Source organism: Trichechus manatus, unplaced genomic scaffold, assembly GCF_000243295.1.
Source record: "Trichechus manatus latirostris isolate Lorelei unplaced genomic scaffold, TriManLat1.0 scaffold00122, whole genome shotgun sequence".
NCBI classification, from domain to species: Eukaryota; Metazoa; Chordata; class Mammalia; order Sirenia; family Trichechidae; genus Trichechus; species Trichechus manatus.
The window spans coordinates 4745684-4760138 of record NW_004444058.1 but is presented as its reverse complement, the minus strand read 5'-3'; the positions used below and the strand labels follow the sequence as shown (position 1 = coordinate 4760138).

At 62.7% G+C, this 14455-nt stretch overlaps 1 protein-coding gene across 5 annotated transcripts in view; it reads left to right on the top strand.

Annotated features, from left to right (window-relative positions):
• Nucleotides 1-789: 789 nt before the first annotated feature.
• The window catches only part of SSBP4 (single stranded DNA binding protein 4), a 14319-nt gene continuing 653 nt past the window's right edge, over nucleotides 790-14455 (top strand). The window contains exons 1-17 of one of the 5 annotated variants that reach the window (XM_004384381.2): nucleotides 790-992; nucleotides 7802-7874; nucleotides 8145-8206; nucleotides 8317-8401; nucleotides 11598-11672; nucleotides 12020-12085; nucleotides 12259-12318; nucleotides 12401-12470; nucleotides 12596-12666; nucleotides 12755-12822; nucleotides 13115-13160; nucleotides 13251-13286; nucleotides 13368-13422; nucleotides 13502-13569; nucleotides 13655-13733; nucleotides 14088-14116; nucleotides 14288-14395. In XM_004384381.2, coding sequence (XP_004384438.1) covers nucleotides 934-992; nucleotides 7802-7874; nucleotides 8145-8206; nucleotides 8317-8401; nucleotides 11598-11672; nucleotides 12020-12085; nucleotides 12259-12318; nucleotides 12401-12470; nucleotides 12596-12666; nucleotides 12755-12822; nucleotides 13115-13160; nucleotides 13251-13286; nucleotides 13368-13422; nucleotides 13502-13569; nucleotides 13655-13733; nucleotides 14088-14116; nucleotides 14288-14395 — 1110 coding nt within the window. In that variant the 5' untranslated portion in view covers nucleotides 790-933. The remainder of the gene's footprint in view (nucleotides 993-7801; nucleotides 7875-8144; nucleotides 8207-8316; nucleotides 8402-11597; nucleotides 11673-12019; nucleotides 12086-12258; nucleotides 12319-12400; nucleotides 12471-12595; nucleotides 12667-12754; nucleotides 12823-13114; nucleotides 13161-13250; nucleotides 13287-13367; nucleotides 13423-13501; nucleotides 13570-13654; nucleotides 13734-14087; nucleotides 14117-14287; nucleotides 14396-14455) is intronic. The other 4 variants (XM_004384383.2, XM_004384382.2, XM_004384384.2 and 1 more) reach the window with 4 other exon arrangements.

Below are 14455 nucleotides of genomic sequence, written 5' to 3'. Positions count from 1 at the left end.
TGTCACCAGGTGTGGCTGTGCCTGTGTTAGCAGTTGTCTGCCGTGATGGCCCCTGTGTGGGCTTGTGTGCCCCTGTGTGCAGGGGGCTGAATGTACCAGAGTGAGGCTGCCAGGACTTGAACCTATGTGCTTAGGTGTGATGATCCTGCACATTCCCGACCCTTTGCGTGGGGGCTGTGTCCCTGGCGAGCTATACGTGTGGTCCCCACCTGTGTTGGGTGTAGGTAGTAGGTTTGTGGGAGAGTGCACCCACGGTGATTGCGACAGTGGCTCATTGGCTTCTATGGCTGTGCGGACTTTTGTGAGGAGAGTGTAGCTGCGACCAAGTGGCACCGTGTGTGTGTTCCTGAGTGTACAGCAATCTGGGTGGCTGGTGCTATTTGTAGCGTGTGTGTGAGGGCGGGTGTAGCTGCAATCATTTGTGTGTGGCTGTATGTCCCTGGGTAGTTTTTCCCACTCGTGTTTACGCGTGTAGCTGTGATTAGGTGTGTGCGCCTGTGTGATCTTAGGTGGCGGTCCCCACTCGTGCCTGCGCGCTTGTGCAGTTGCGCGCCCTCTCCTCCCCTGCGGTTGGCAACGCGCGTGCGCGCCCAGCCTGCAGCCCCGGCGGGCGGGGCCCACCCGTCTCCATCGCCCCTTTAAGAGCGGTGCCCGCGGGCGGCGGGGGCGGGGGCGCGCGCGGTGGGCGGAGGGGGGCGCGCGTTTCCCGGAACAGCAGGCGCTGAGGGAAGCTAGAGGAAAAAAATAAAACCTGCGGCCGGGCCGAAGCTGGCGCCGCCGCTGCTGCGAGCTCCCCCGCGCGGAAGATGCCCGCTGCGGGCGCGCGGGGCTGGGCACTGTGAGGCCCGGGGCGCGGGGTAGCCATGGCGACGGCGAGCGCGGCCCGCGGCGCCGCCTGACAGGTGTGGGCCCGGCGGGACGGCGCGGAGCAGCATGTACGCCAAGGGGGGCAAGGGCTCGGCCGTGCCCTCCGACAGCCAAGCCCGCGAGAAGTGAGTGGCACCAGGCGGTGCGGGGCGCGGGACTTCCGTGGGTCCCAACGCTAACGGCGGGCGGGCGCGCGGGGCGCGCGGGGTCGCGAGACTTGCGGGCGCGCGCGAGGCCCGAGGGGCGAGGAGTCGCGAGACTTGCGGGGGCGCCAGAGACCCGAGGGGTTGCAAGAGTTGAGGGGTCACGCGGGATCCGAAGGGCGTGAGATTGGGGGGGTCGTAAGAGACAAGGAAGCGCTAGATCTGAGGGGGCACGAAAGTCATGAGCTTGAAAGGACCCGAGGTGTTAAAGATAGTTGAAGGGGCGTGCAAGACCTGAGAGACTTTAGGGGTCGCGAAACTTGTGAGGGCTCGAGACCCCGAGGGGTGCGAGATTTAAAGGGGCGGGAGAGACCTGACGGGTCGCGAGTTGAGGGGGCGCGAGGGGTCGCGAGATCTGCGGGGGCGCGCGAGACCTCCGCTTAGGGCAAGCCTTGCCGGGCGTGCGCGCGTTCGCGCGGGACCGAGTGGGCGCAGCCTCTTGTACCCTGGGGTGAAGTTTTCCGGACGGGTGGGACTGGCCGCCTTGGGAGCCCTCCGCTCCGGGGAGGCCCAGGGGACGCCGGTCCCACACCGCCGGCCACCTGTCCGGCCCTACCCGACCTGGGCAGCTGCGAGGCGGGCCGGGCGGGCCTCCTGGGGCCCGGAGAGCTAGGAGGCCGCTTATCCAGGGGCTGGGGGTGGGACAAGCCCCTTCCCCGATACCGAGGCCGGTGAGCGGGGGCCCTGGGCACCAGGTACTCGGGCTGTAGGGGCAGGTCCTCAGCCCTTTGCAGTTGGTTGGAGGACAGGGAGTGGAGGCAGCCTGTGCGCCCCGGGGCTGGGCTCTTTGCGCCAGCTCTGTGCCTTTGGATGAGGGGACACCCCTCTGCTGGGCTTACTCTGCTTTCTTGAAAGCTGCAGACATGATCACAGTGCCTCTTTTAGGGTTTGGGGAGTATGTGACGAATTGACACTTGGAAAGTGGTTCAGACTGTGGCCATTCCACAGCAAGGTCCCCCTTTGTTCGCAGCATTACTATTAACGTATCGTGAAGGACCTTCAGGAGTAAAGGATTCTGGAAGTTGGATGGGCCTGGTGTGGGGGATAGCCACCCATCTGGATAGGGACCATGGTGACCCATTTTGAGGGTCTCCCTGTATGTTCAGGAAGGGGGACCATGGTGAGCCGCCTTGAGGATTTCCCTGTGTGTCTAGGAAGGGGGACCATGGTGACCCACCTTGAGGATCTCCCAGGGTGTCCGGGAGTGTGTCCTCCAGGGCATGGGTGGCGAAGAGCAGCCTGGGATGCCACTGACCTCTGTCCTCTAGACCTGCCTTGTCTTGGCCAAACTGACCCGGAAGAATGTGTGTTTCCTCTGGCCAGCCCAGGGGTCATTTTGGAAATGGGTCTTCTGGCCAGAAGATGCTGGGTGGGTCACTGCCCTGCCAGGCTCCCTCTCCTGTCTGCACAGTTCCGGGATGCTGCTTCATTCTCAAGCACTTTAAACTCCAAGAGTCTTGAGACAGGCACCTGGTGGCTGCCCAGGTTGGAAGAAGGGCGTGTCTGTCATGGCCACCCCGCCCCTGGGGATCTTGGCGTCCGAAGCCTCATCCCCTTTGTCCCTGCCTAGCCTCAAGCTCCGGTTGCTGGATCTGCAGCCACCCACTTACCCAGTGGGAACCAGTCACTTGTTTGGGGTGTGGTGGTCAGGAAGCAGTCCCCAGCCCTGAGGAGACCTCCAAATCCAAGGAGGGAGGCAGACATCGAGGTACGCATGCAACCAATGAGGCATTTCTAGATCTGGAGATGTGAGGAAAACAAAGTGGGGACATGGGTTATAGTGAAATGTGAGAAGTCAACTGTGCAGAGACTGGTGGCAGAGGCACAGCACGTGCAAAGGCCCTGGAATAGGGCTGGGAAAGGAGCTGGGGGGAAAGGGTCAGCCCAGGAGGGCTGGTAGGGAGCTGGGGAACCTGGGGACAGGTGAGCAAAGGTGTCTGGGAAGGAGTTGATGGCAGCTTGGACTGAGGTAGTTGCCATAGAGATAAGAGAAGCAGAGGGGATAATAGGCTTGAGCTGAGGTGTTGGGTTTGGAGTTGGGTTTTGACCCCTCTGGACATCCCAGGAGAGATGTTAATTCAGTTCTTGGTGGAGGCTGGAAGATGGGGGGGTCCATGTTCCTTGCACCCTTCTCCCACTCCCAGCCCCCACAGAGGTGCCCGGAGGATGCCAAATCCATGGCATTGCCTCAGCTCTGGGTGGGGAGGCCGAGCAACCCTTCTGCTGAGCCACCCTGCACCCTTCCCCCCGTTCACGCAGACGGGCCTGTGTAAGCGCTGGGTTGGAGAGAGGGGCTGTGCTGCTGAAGGGAATTTGAAAACCAGATGGTCGAGTCCCCCCATTTCACTGACAAGGACACTGGGAACTTAGAGAAGTGACCCTGGGTGTGGGACACCCTTGCTAGAGAGGGGCCAGGGGGTTTTGCTTTGAGCCTCAGTTTCCTCATCTGAGACATGGGCCCCTGCCTCCAAGGACTCGGTGATGTGCCGAGGATGGAGGCCAGGCACAGTCAGCCCTCAGGAAGTGTCAGCCACTGGCCGAGCCACTTCCTGTCTAGGCCTTGGTTTCCTTCTCGGTGAAGTGGGGTGAAAGGGGTTCCATGGCTCAAGTCCCCAACTCTTCAAGGTGTGTTTCTCTCCCTGCTGTCACCCTCCCGCCTTCTAAAGTGGGGCCTGCCTTACTCTTCTGAGTTCCTGGATGGAGCAAGTGGTTTGTGCTCAACTACTAGCTGAAAGGTTGGTGGTTTGAACCCACCCAGAGGTGCCTCAGAAGAAAAGCCTGGTGATCTGCTTCTGAAAGGTCACATCATTGAAAACCCTATGGAGCAGTTAGTTCTGCTCTGCACACATGGGGTCACCGTGAGTCGGAGTCAACTGACTACAACTAACAACAACAGCAGGCCAACAGGCTTCCCCCTCCCTCCCTCTCTGGCCCCAGGCCCTCAGTCCCCTTTGACACCCCACAGAGGCTTACTGAGTTCTCCCCATCTCGGCCTGGCCCAGAAAGGGCCCAACCAAGTGCTGGCCGGGGCCCTACCCTCCAGGGCTCACAGCAGATGGGTGGTGACATAAGGCCAGGGAGTGTGGTGAGGTGAGGGTGGGGCAGTGAGAGGAGGCTGGGAGGAGGTGGCTGGGGTACCCAGGCCACCCATCTGGGCGTCTCCTGTTAACTGTGAACATATCCAACCTACAGGGAGGCCCCAAGGGCGCCACTGCCCAGAGATGACCAGCGCCTCTAGCTGGCCATTGGCCTCAGGCTGTTTGTAATAATAACAAAAGTTGATGGGTACAGTTGAAGCTCCCTTGCCACCTCCTTGTCCCCTCCGGCCCCTGGGGGTCTGTTCTTAGGAAAGGTGGAGGAGGGAGTCTCTCTCTTTTGCCCACAATGTTAAACATTTGCTTTGTGTGTGTTTGAAGCAATTCCAGGAAAGGCAGCTACTGTCTGTCACTGAGCATCTCATATTCTCTGCCAGGTGTTGACTTCCAGAAGCCCCATGCCTCCAGGCAGTTCATTCATAAACCCAGTGGGCAAGGGATCACTGTTCTCTGTCCTAGGTATAGCCACGGCATCCTTTGGGGGCCATGTGGGTATGTGGTTCTTGAGGAAGGAAGCTCTTCACTGAGTCCTGAAGGCGGGCTGCGTCAGCAGACCCCCGGGGCCGGGGAGGAGCCTCAGAAGATGCCCACTTTGGGAGAGGGAAGGAGGAGCCATAGAGGGTTGCAGGCCAGGGAGGAAGTGACAGGACGTGTGATTTGGGGTCACTCTGGTTGCTTAGAGGGAAAAGGACAGTGAGGGCAGGCGTGGCTTGAACTGGGAGGGAGAAAAGGTGCTGGGTGGGGGCCCTCTAGGGTGGCAGCAGTGGGACCTGGTGAACTGATTATATGGGTGAGATAAGATGATGTCAAGGGTCTCCCAGGCCCCCAGCACATGTGCATGTCCAGGGGCAGAGGGCAGTGGGCAGAGAGCGCCATCATAATGTTCTTAGCTGCCGTCAAGTCAGCTCTGACTCATGGCAACCCCATAGAATGCCCAGTCCTGCGCCATCTTCACAATTACTGGTGTGCTCGAGTCTCTTGTTGCTGCCACTGTGTATTTTGAGTGCCTTCCAGCCTAGGAGGTTCATCGTCCAGCACTGTATGGGACACTGTTCTGTTGTGATCCATAGGGTTTTCATTTCATTGGCTGATTTCAAAAATAGGTTGCCAGGCCTTTCCTCCTAGTCTTTCTTAGTCTAGAAGCCCTCCTGAAACTTGTCACATGGGTGACACTGCTGGTATTTGAAATACCTGTGGCATAGCTTCCAGCATCACAGCAACACGCAAGCCACCACAGTGGACAGACTGACAAATGGGTGGTAGGCCATTATAATGGTTGTCAGTAATAATGATAGAGGTTGAGATGAATTTAATCCCTGAGGTGCTGACACCGTTAGGTGGCTGCCCCCCACAGAGCATTCAGTCTGGGCACCCCAGTGTCCACCAGGTGATGCATACCGTAGGTGCAGGTTTCTGGGTGCGGGGGACCACATGCTGTGCTCTCCAGTCTCTACACCTCTCCCTTCTTCATTCCCCTGTCCTCCTGCAAAGAATGGGGCTCTGGTCTGCAGGCCTGGAGGCCAGTGCTCAGGCTCATCCTGATGCTGAGCTGGGGACCTGGATCAGCAAGCCCATGGACCTGGCGCCCCCAAGTGGGAAGCCCTCGGTGAGGGGAGGGCCCTAGAGGTCTCCAAACTTGGCAGCATCCTGTCCAGGCTTCTAAACTTTTCACCAAAAGCAAACAACCACAGTTCTTCCCTGAACCTGCAACTCCTGATATAGAAATAAAAGTACCAGCGTGTAAGGGCAGATCTGCAAAAACAAGAACCGGCCTGGGCTTCCCATTGCCCTCAGGATAAAACCCTTTATTGGCACTTACATTCTCTGTGAGGTTGGGGCCCAGGGTGCCCCAGCTGTACTCTGAGTGCAGAGGGAACAAGAGACAGCACTCCTGCCCTCCACTTCCAGTCCCAGGGGGCAACAGGCATTGCAGGCCATGACAGGTTGGGGGGATAAGAAGTGGCAAGGAGGCCTCTCACTGGGGACATTGGAGCTCCCCCCCCCCACCCACACACACACACACGGGGACAGCCACTGTAAAGGCCCTGGGGTAGATGAGTGGCCAGGTGTGTGCACACCTCTGTGAGAACCACCAGATCAGGCACAGACCAGAGATCACCCTCGGGCCAAGCTGGCAGCATCTGTGTCCCATCAGTCATGGTGGTAGGATATGGGGACAGAGTTCCCCTGTGGGTGGTGGCTGCTGCAGGTGTCATCAAAGGGGGGGGGAGGCCACCAAGGGAGAGGAGGGCCAAGAGGGGCCCTGCAGGAGGAGGAGCGGCCAGGGAGGTGGGACGGAGCCCCAGGCGGGGGTAGGGGTTGGGTCCAGGGGCTATGAAAAGGGATGGCAGCATGGAGCCCCCTGTGAGCCCAGCTCCCACCTGGGGGGCCCCCAGCTCCTGGAGAGTGGTCAGCCCCGTGTAGGGGCAGGGAGTGTGGAGAGGGCACCACAAAGGTCCTCTGCCTTTTCCTAGTGCCCCCTCATTCTCCTGCGCTCCCAGTCTGGACCCCCTAGCTCTGTCTTGCTCCCTGTCTCTGGGCATTTCACCCATGGCCTTTCATGCTGCCTGCTCTGACCCCCAAAGTGCTGGGCTCCCCAGGGCAGTCCACAGCTCCCCAACCTGCCCCGAGGTGGAACGCCTTTGGGAAGGAAGGAGTCCCAGCAGGGGGTTGGGGTGTGGCCAGCCAAGTCGAAATCTGTGGGGTCCTGGGCTGGGGGCCACTCCTGAGAGCTGGGCAGCCATGAGCGCTCTGATCTGCTCTTATCCTGTTCCACGCTCCATCCCCCCTTGGTGGCAGTCACAACTCACCTAGCTCACCTGTGTCAGGGATGTGAGGCTGGGCTAGGAGAGCTGGACTGAGTCAGAGGAAGGTTATTTTCAGATGAGGTCCTGGCAGGTGGGAGGGCCGGCTGCAGAGTGGTGGGGGAGGCAGCACTGAGCTGAGGAGGCCAGAAGGGCCCAGATGCCACCTCCTGCCTTCAGCATCCAGCCTCAGGCTGGCCCTTGCGGATCCCCAGCCATGGGGTTACAGGGCTAGGTCCAGATGCCCCAGCTATGGGCCTGATTGGACAGTGGGCAAGCCCTGGGATTAGGGAGGCCAGGGGAGTGGAGGCTGAGGATGGACGGGCCTGGCCTACCCCTGGGGCCCAGGCAGGGCGGTGCTGGTGCCATCCAACCCCTGAGGCGGTACTCCCAGTTCATTTAGGGTGGGAAGCTGCTAAAGAGGCATGTTCAGGAGTCCCCCCTTGGCAGGCAGCTCTGGGGTCTCCACACAGGCAAGACAGGGCTAGGACCTTGTCTGTGAGGGGGTGTTGAACAGAATTCAGTCTGCAAGTGGGGGTTGGGAGTAGGGATTATTCCTGGATGGCTGCCTAAAGGAGGGGCCCTGCAGGCAGGGTCTTGATGGATGCATAGGAGTTGGCTGGCTGACATGCTGGTGAGGAGGCCATCTCCTGTGAAGGGGGTATTGGAGTCCCAGGCCCGGGTGAGCCAGGGATGCCAGAATGGGCCAGCGTGTGTGTGTGGTGTTGGGGGTGGGGTGGTTAGCGTCAGCAAATGAGGTTGAGGTCGGGCACAATGAGGGGCTGGGTGTGGGGCCAGCTGGGGTCTGAGTCCCCCATGCCTCCCACCCCAGGCTAGCCTTGTACGTCTACGAGTACCTGCTGCACGTGGGAGCCCAGAAGTCGGCCCAGACCTTTCTGTCCGAGGTAGGGGGTCCCTTGCCTGCCAGCTCCCTTCCCATCGGAGCTCTGGGTGGTGGAGTTGGGGATGCCCCTCTGAGGGACCCGAGAGCTGAGGACAGGGTAGGTGGCCAGAGCTAGGCCTAGGCGTCTGTTGGTCCATCTGTGGCTCTCTCCCTCTCTCCTCTGGTCCCCTCCGCTCCCTAGTCTCCCGCTTCCTTGGGTGCTCTGTGTGGGTGGAGTGCCTCAAGTGGGGAGGTGTGGGCCTCCCATCACCTGCCATCTTTCTCCTTGCAGATCCGATGGGAGAAGAACATCACGCTGGGGGAGCCCCCGGGGTTCCTGCACTCCTGGTGGTGGTGCGTGCGGGGGCGGGGCACAGAGGGGACGGGCGGGGCACAGAGGGCGCGGGGGCGCGGGGGCGCGAGGGCGCGGGCCTGGAGGAACCGCGACCCATCCCGCCTCGCAGTGTGTTCTGGGACCTGTACTGCGCTGCGCCGGACCGGAGAGAGGCCTTCGAGCACTCGAGTGAGGCCAAGGCCTTCCAGGACTACGTGAGTGCCGCGGGGACGGGATGGGCGGTGCCTGGTGGGCGGGCGCGAGGGTGTTACCCGGGGTCCTGGCCACTCCTGATGGGACTCTCCACGCTCTCCTTTCGGCCCGCCCCTTCTCTCTACTCGCGAAGCTCGGGCGGGGTTGATCGAGCTCCGCCTCCAGCAGCCCTGGAGCTGAGTAGCCCGCTCTTGACGCTAGACACCGGCCTGGAAGGGTAGACCTCCGAAAGCGCTGGGGACACGTACTGACACTGCTCGGTGATTCGACCTCTGTGGCCTCAGTTTTGCCCAGAGCGAGCAGAGGTCAAACCCTCCTGGAGAGGAGGCTGGGAGTAACATGGGGCAATAGCCGATAGAAGCCTGCCTTATCCTTTGCTCTCTGGCCTAGCCCAGCCCTCCTCGCTGCCGGTGCCTTAGCATGCTGGAGCCTCGCCGCGAGTGCTGCCTCCGGCCCTGCTGTACTCCCTCAGGCCTCCCCTTGGGTGTGGGTTTGCGGGGGTCATGCCGCCCAACGGCCTTGCGGAAACCCGGCGCCTTCCCAGCTGGAAGCTGCCCCTAACCCTGCCCGGAAGCGCAGGCCAGGTGCACCCGCGGTGGGGCACCTCATGTCTTTGAAAACGCCTCCTCCTCAACTGTGTGTGCTGGAGGGCTGTCGCCGGCGTCGCTGCTGTTCGTCCCCATCGGATCCCGCTGCCCGCGTGCTCCAACCCCCCGTCCTGGTCCCGGGGTGCCGGGGGTGTCTCCGCGTAGGCTAGACTCTGCCTTGCCCCAGTCGAGCCCCAGCCCCCTCTGTGCCTGTCTCGGGGGTCTTCTGGTCTCTGTTCCCCGCTTTATGCATGGCATTGGAGCGAGCACACTTCCCGCGGGTGCGCGTCAGTTGCCATGGCAGCGCCGGGGCGTCGGGGAGAAGGCGCCGAGACAAGAAGACCGGGTCCCCGCCGGCGCGGGCGGAAGCAGGGCGCGCATCCTGCCGGGCCTCGCCGCCGGGAGAGGGGCCCCCGCCGGTCCGCCTTCCCGTCCCCAGCCGCTCCGCCTTCCCGTCCCCAGCCGCTCCCAGGCTCAGGGCCGACCTTGGCGTTTCCAGGAAACGCGAGCGCGCCCTGCCCGTCGTCATGGTAACGCGGGCCCCGGGCCCAGGCGCGTCTCTGAGGATGATTAACGTGGGGGGTCTGGCCCGCACCACCTGGCGGAGTGGGAGTAGGGGCGGGCTGGGCCAGGATGAACCCTGCAGTGCCTAAAGTCGGGGTGCCGCGGGGATTGGGGGGGCCTGTGCACCATCCCCCAGCCGGGAGCCAGCCCCGAGCAGGAGGATGCCCCGGTGTCTGTTGCGGCCTGAAAGGGGCTGTTCGCCCCGCCCGCCTGTGGGGTATGCAGTGGGGGGCCGACCCGGGGCTCCAACGTGCCCCAGCCGCTGAAGTGGGTGTCTTTAGGGCGCAACTACCCCAGGCCGGGGTGTCTGGGGGGGACAGTGAGGGAGGATCATGGGTGAAAGGAAGGTGGCGCAGGGGTGGAGGGCTGAGGGCCGCGCCCCCTCCCTCAGGGTCGCCGTGGGCTTTCATAGGATTTCTGCTGGGCCCTGAAGAGCGCTGTCAGTCACGTGGACCTGTGAGGGCTGCCCCCTGTCGCACCCCAAGCTTAGCTGGCCTCCTAGGTGGGAACGTTTACAGAATAGCCTTGGGGGAGAGGCGGAAAGGGGCTAGACTCGGGGAGGAGGGGGATACCTGCGAGGGCCCTGCTCTGAGTGGCAGACGGGCCGTCCGCAGGTCTGCCCGTCCCCCTACCTCTACCCCCGCCCCCGTGAATGTGGACACAGCGCTGAAACCTTCCAGCCCTCTCAGCGCTACTGATAGACCAGCTGCCCCCAGACCCCAGTCTGGTGGGGGACGACAGCAGAGAGGACCCTTGGAGACGTGCCCCTCAGAATCAATCTGCACCGCCCCGCCCCTCCTGAGATGCGCTCCTCGGGCGGCTAGGTGGGACTCGCCTCCTGGGCCCTGGAACCGACTGCGAGTGGCCTGTGGTCCGCCCCCATCCATCTTCCATCCCCTCCCCGCCGCCAGACCCGGGGACCCCCCCTCCTTCCGGGCTGTCTTCTTCTCTTGCCCACTGAGGAGAGGCTTGGGCGAGGTGTCCTGCAGCAGCCCTGCAGAGGTTAATCTTGGAAGCTGTGACTGATTTCTTTTTAACCTATATGGTCTGTTTATTTGGGGTGTCTTGGGTAGAGCTAAGGAGCCCTGGTGGCGCAGTGGTCAAGTGCTCAGCTGCTAACCAAAAAGTCGGTGGTTCGAATCCAGCAGCTGTTCCTGGGAAGAAAGATGTGGCAGTCTGCTTCCCTAAAGATTCCAGCCTTGGAAACCCTATAAGGCAGTTCTGCTCAGTCCTGTAGGGTCGCTATGAGTCAGAATTGACTCAGCGAGCAGCAGGTTTGTTTTTTTGTTTTTTGGGTAGAGCCAGGGGCCCCAGCCAAGCTGCTCTCCCAGCCAGGAGGAGGGAGGGTAGGGTGCTGGGGACTATGCCCCTGCCCCTGAGGAGCTCATCCTGCAGGCCAGCTTGGACTTCTTTGTGCATACTAAAGAGGGTAGGCAGTCTCTGGGTGGTGCAAACAGTTAAGCACTCAGCTACAAACCAAAAGGTTGAAGGGTCAAATCCACCCAGAGGTGCCGCAGAAGAAAGGCCTGGCGGTCTGCTTCCAAAAACTCAGCCATTGAAAACCCTATGGAGCACAGTTCTACTCTGACACACATGAGGTTACTGTGAGTTGGAGTCCAAAGAAGTGGAGATAGATTCAGATTTAAAGAATAAACGATCACTAGACCAGGGTCTTCAGGCGGCTTTGACCCAGCAGTCCGGCTGCCAGCCCTGGTGTCTGCCAGGTGTACTTCTAGACCCATGGACTTCTCAAGCTTGGGAATTTCATGAGGCTGGGCCCCAGAGCCCTGGGCTGTGGTCGGAGGCACAGCCGGTCCAGGGTTGCTAAACCAGGGCTTTTCCCTCCTAGGAAGGTTTGCTGTTCCCTGCCCGCCCCCCCCCCATGCTGTGCATGGGTCATGTGGCCCTGGGTGTGGCCCAGACTTCATCCCTTGCCCACCCAGCAGCAGAGCCACCCACCTCTGTCCTGATGTTGGCCTCTGTCAGAGAGAGGGTGTCCCTGGGAACATGGCCTGACTTGCCCCTTGCCATCTCCCCTACCCTGCAGAGCACTGCAGCAGCCCCCAGTCCCGTGATGGGCAGCCTGGCCCCCAATGACACCATGGCACCTGGCTTCTTCCAGGTACGACCAAGGGCTGGGGCCCCCAACCCCCACCCCCTAGTGGGTCACGACAAGCAGGAGTCACACATGGGTAGCCCTGAGGCTGGCAGCTTGGTATCTGGGTGTTTGGGCAGGAGAGCAGGGCCATGTTGCGCTTGGGGTGGAGGCCAGAGGGGTCACCGTGGCCATGGGGCTACAGAGTCTGGTCCCCCCAGGGCCATCCACTAGGGGGCAGAGTACAGGGCCACCCACCCTCCCCACCTCCATGGTGCCGTCTCCCCTTTCCTGGCTGTCCTAGCACGCCGCAGGACACAGTGGGGCTTCGGGATAACCACGTTCCCACAACCCTCCCGGTTCTGTCATCCTAGGGACCCCCCAGCTCCCAGCCGCCCCCACACAACCCCAACAACCCCATGATGGGGCCTCACGTCCAGGTAAGGACCTGCAGCCCCCTCTCGCACATGCACCCCCTCCCCTGCCCGCTGTGCCCCCACACACCAGCTGGCCCTGGAGGAGGGGCTGCCAGGCTTGGGGGTCCCTATGAGCAGGAATGGGCAGCTTGGGGGGTGGTTGGAGGGAGGTGCTGACCCCCACCCACCTCTTCCAGCCCTTCATGTCACCGCGGTTCCCAGGGGGCCCCCGGCCGACCCTGCGGATGCCGAGTCAGGTGAGAGAGGGATGGGGGGTGGGGCCTGAGGCTGGGTCAGTGGGGACACCCCAGATTCAGCGCCGTCCCTACCCCGCTGCAGCCTCCAGTTGGGCTTCCCGGCTCACAGCCCCTCCTTCCCGGCGCCATGGACCCCTCCTCCCGTGTGCAGGGTGAGTAGCGATGCACCAGCTGCTGTCCCCACCCCCACCCATCAAGGACCCAAGCACCAGACACCCTCCCGGTGCACAGACAGTGGTCCCAGTCTGAGCCCCCTTCTCTCTGCTCCCCACCCCAGGGCATCCCAGCATGGGTGGCCCGATGCAGCGGGTAACGCCTCCCCGGGGCATGGCTGGCATCGGGCCCCAGGTAAGGCTGGCCAAGGTGGGGGACAGAGGTTGAGGGGTTGTCGCCCCTCTCTGCTGTCTCCCTACTCATGCCCCCTTTGCTTTGGCAGAGCTACGGAGGTGGCATTCGGCCCCTGCCCAACTCCCTTGCTGGCCCTGGGTTGCCTACCCTGAACATGTAAGACCCCCAGGATGGGGGATGGGGTGTGCATTCGTGGGCCACTGCCCAGCCTTGCAATGGCTGTGCTAGGGTGGGCCCAAGTCCTAGACATTGCTTTGTACATGTGTCAGGTGGGGAAACAGGCCCAGAGCTGTAGTGAGCCTCCATGGCCATGAATGGTGGGTTTGAACCAACTGTGGTGACCACTGGTCAGCCCCCGTCTGGGTGCATTTGGAGAGTGGGGGTCAGTATGGGTGGTGGGCTGTGCACCCCCGGCCTGGCCCCAGGGTGCACCCACTGTCTCTTCTAGGGGCCCAGGAGTGCGGGGCCCATGGGCCAGCCCCAGTGGCAATTCGGTGAGTCCCAGGCTAGGCGGGAAGGAGTCTGGGTGGGGGGCCCGGGCCCACAGTCCTGACGCACCTCTGAGAGCTACTCCCTCTCCTCAGATCCCCTACTCCTCGTCCTCCCCCGGCAGCTACACGGTGAGTGGGGAGACCTGTGCCTGGGTGGTGGGGTTGCAGATAGGGGAGCATTTCTCACCTCCCCGTCTGTCTTGTGTGCAGGGACCCCCTGGAGGAGGTGGGCCCCCCGGAACACCCATCATGGCCAGCCCTGGAGGTATGTCTGGTTGGGGGGTAGAACCGGAAGGAAGCTCCTCGCGCCCTCACCCCCTCACACCGTTCCCCGTCTCCTCCAGACTCTAACTCCAGTGAGAACATGTACACCATCATGAACCCCATTGGGCCCAGCACTAGCAGGGCTAACGTGAGTGGCGGGCTTCGGGGGACTCTAGGGGCGGGGTCCGCAGTCGCAGGCGCGGCCTGACTCCGTGCTGCCCTTCTGCCCATAGTTCCCGCTCGGCCCTGGCCCTGAGGGCCCCATGGCAGCCATGAGCGCAATGGAGCCGCACCACGTGAATGGATCCCTGGGTGAGTGGGCAGTGCGGGACCCCGTCCCGGCCTGCGCCCCCTAGCGGCCGCCCTCGGCCCTCCGTTTGCTCTAGGGCAACTGAGTAACATGGGCTGCGGCGGAGGGGGGTCCCTAGTGACCTCCATCCCGGGTCTCATGCCCAGATCCCCTGCCGGGACCCCTAGCTCAGGTCCTCCATCGCCGACCCTCTTCTCAGTTCCCCCAGCCCGAGCCCCCAGTGGCTCTCCCGCGAGATGGGTGAAGAGCGAGTGGCTGGGGGCGGAGCTAAGGGAGGGGCCTGGAGGCCCCCGACTACGGATGGGCCCGGGGCAAGCATATCTGAGCTGCGTATTCACCTGCCTGTCTGTCCACAGGCTCGGGCGACATGGACGGGTTGCCGAAGGTGAGAGATGTGCCTCTGTGGTGGGCGGGGCGCGGCCTTGGAGGTGGGACTCAGAGGAAGCCTCGTCCGGGTGGGGCCGCGGGATTTCTGAGGCCGGGGTGCGGCCGCGCGGTGGCGTCACTGGGAGGGGCCTAGAGAGCAGGATGCCTGGCTGACCGCGGCCGCCCCCAGAGCTCCCCCGGCGCTGTGGCCGGCCTAAGCAACGCCCCGGGCACCCCACGGGACGACGGCGAGATGGCGGCCGCCGGGACCTTCCTGCACCCGTTCCCGAGCGAAAGCGTAAGCGACTGCGTCGACTCCCCCCCCGCGGCGGCGTCGGGCCGGAGGGGCCTGGCGGGC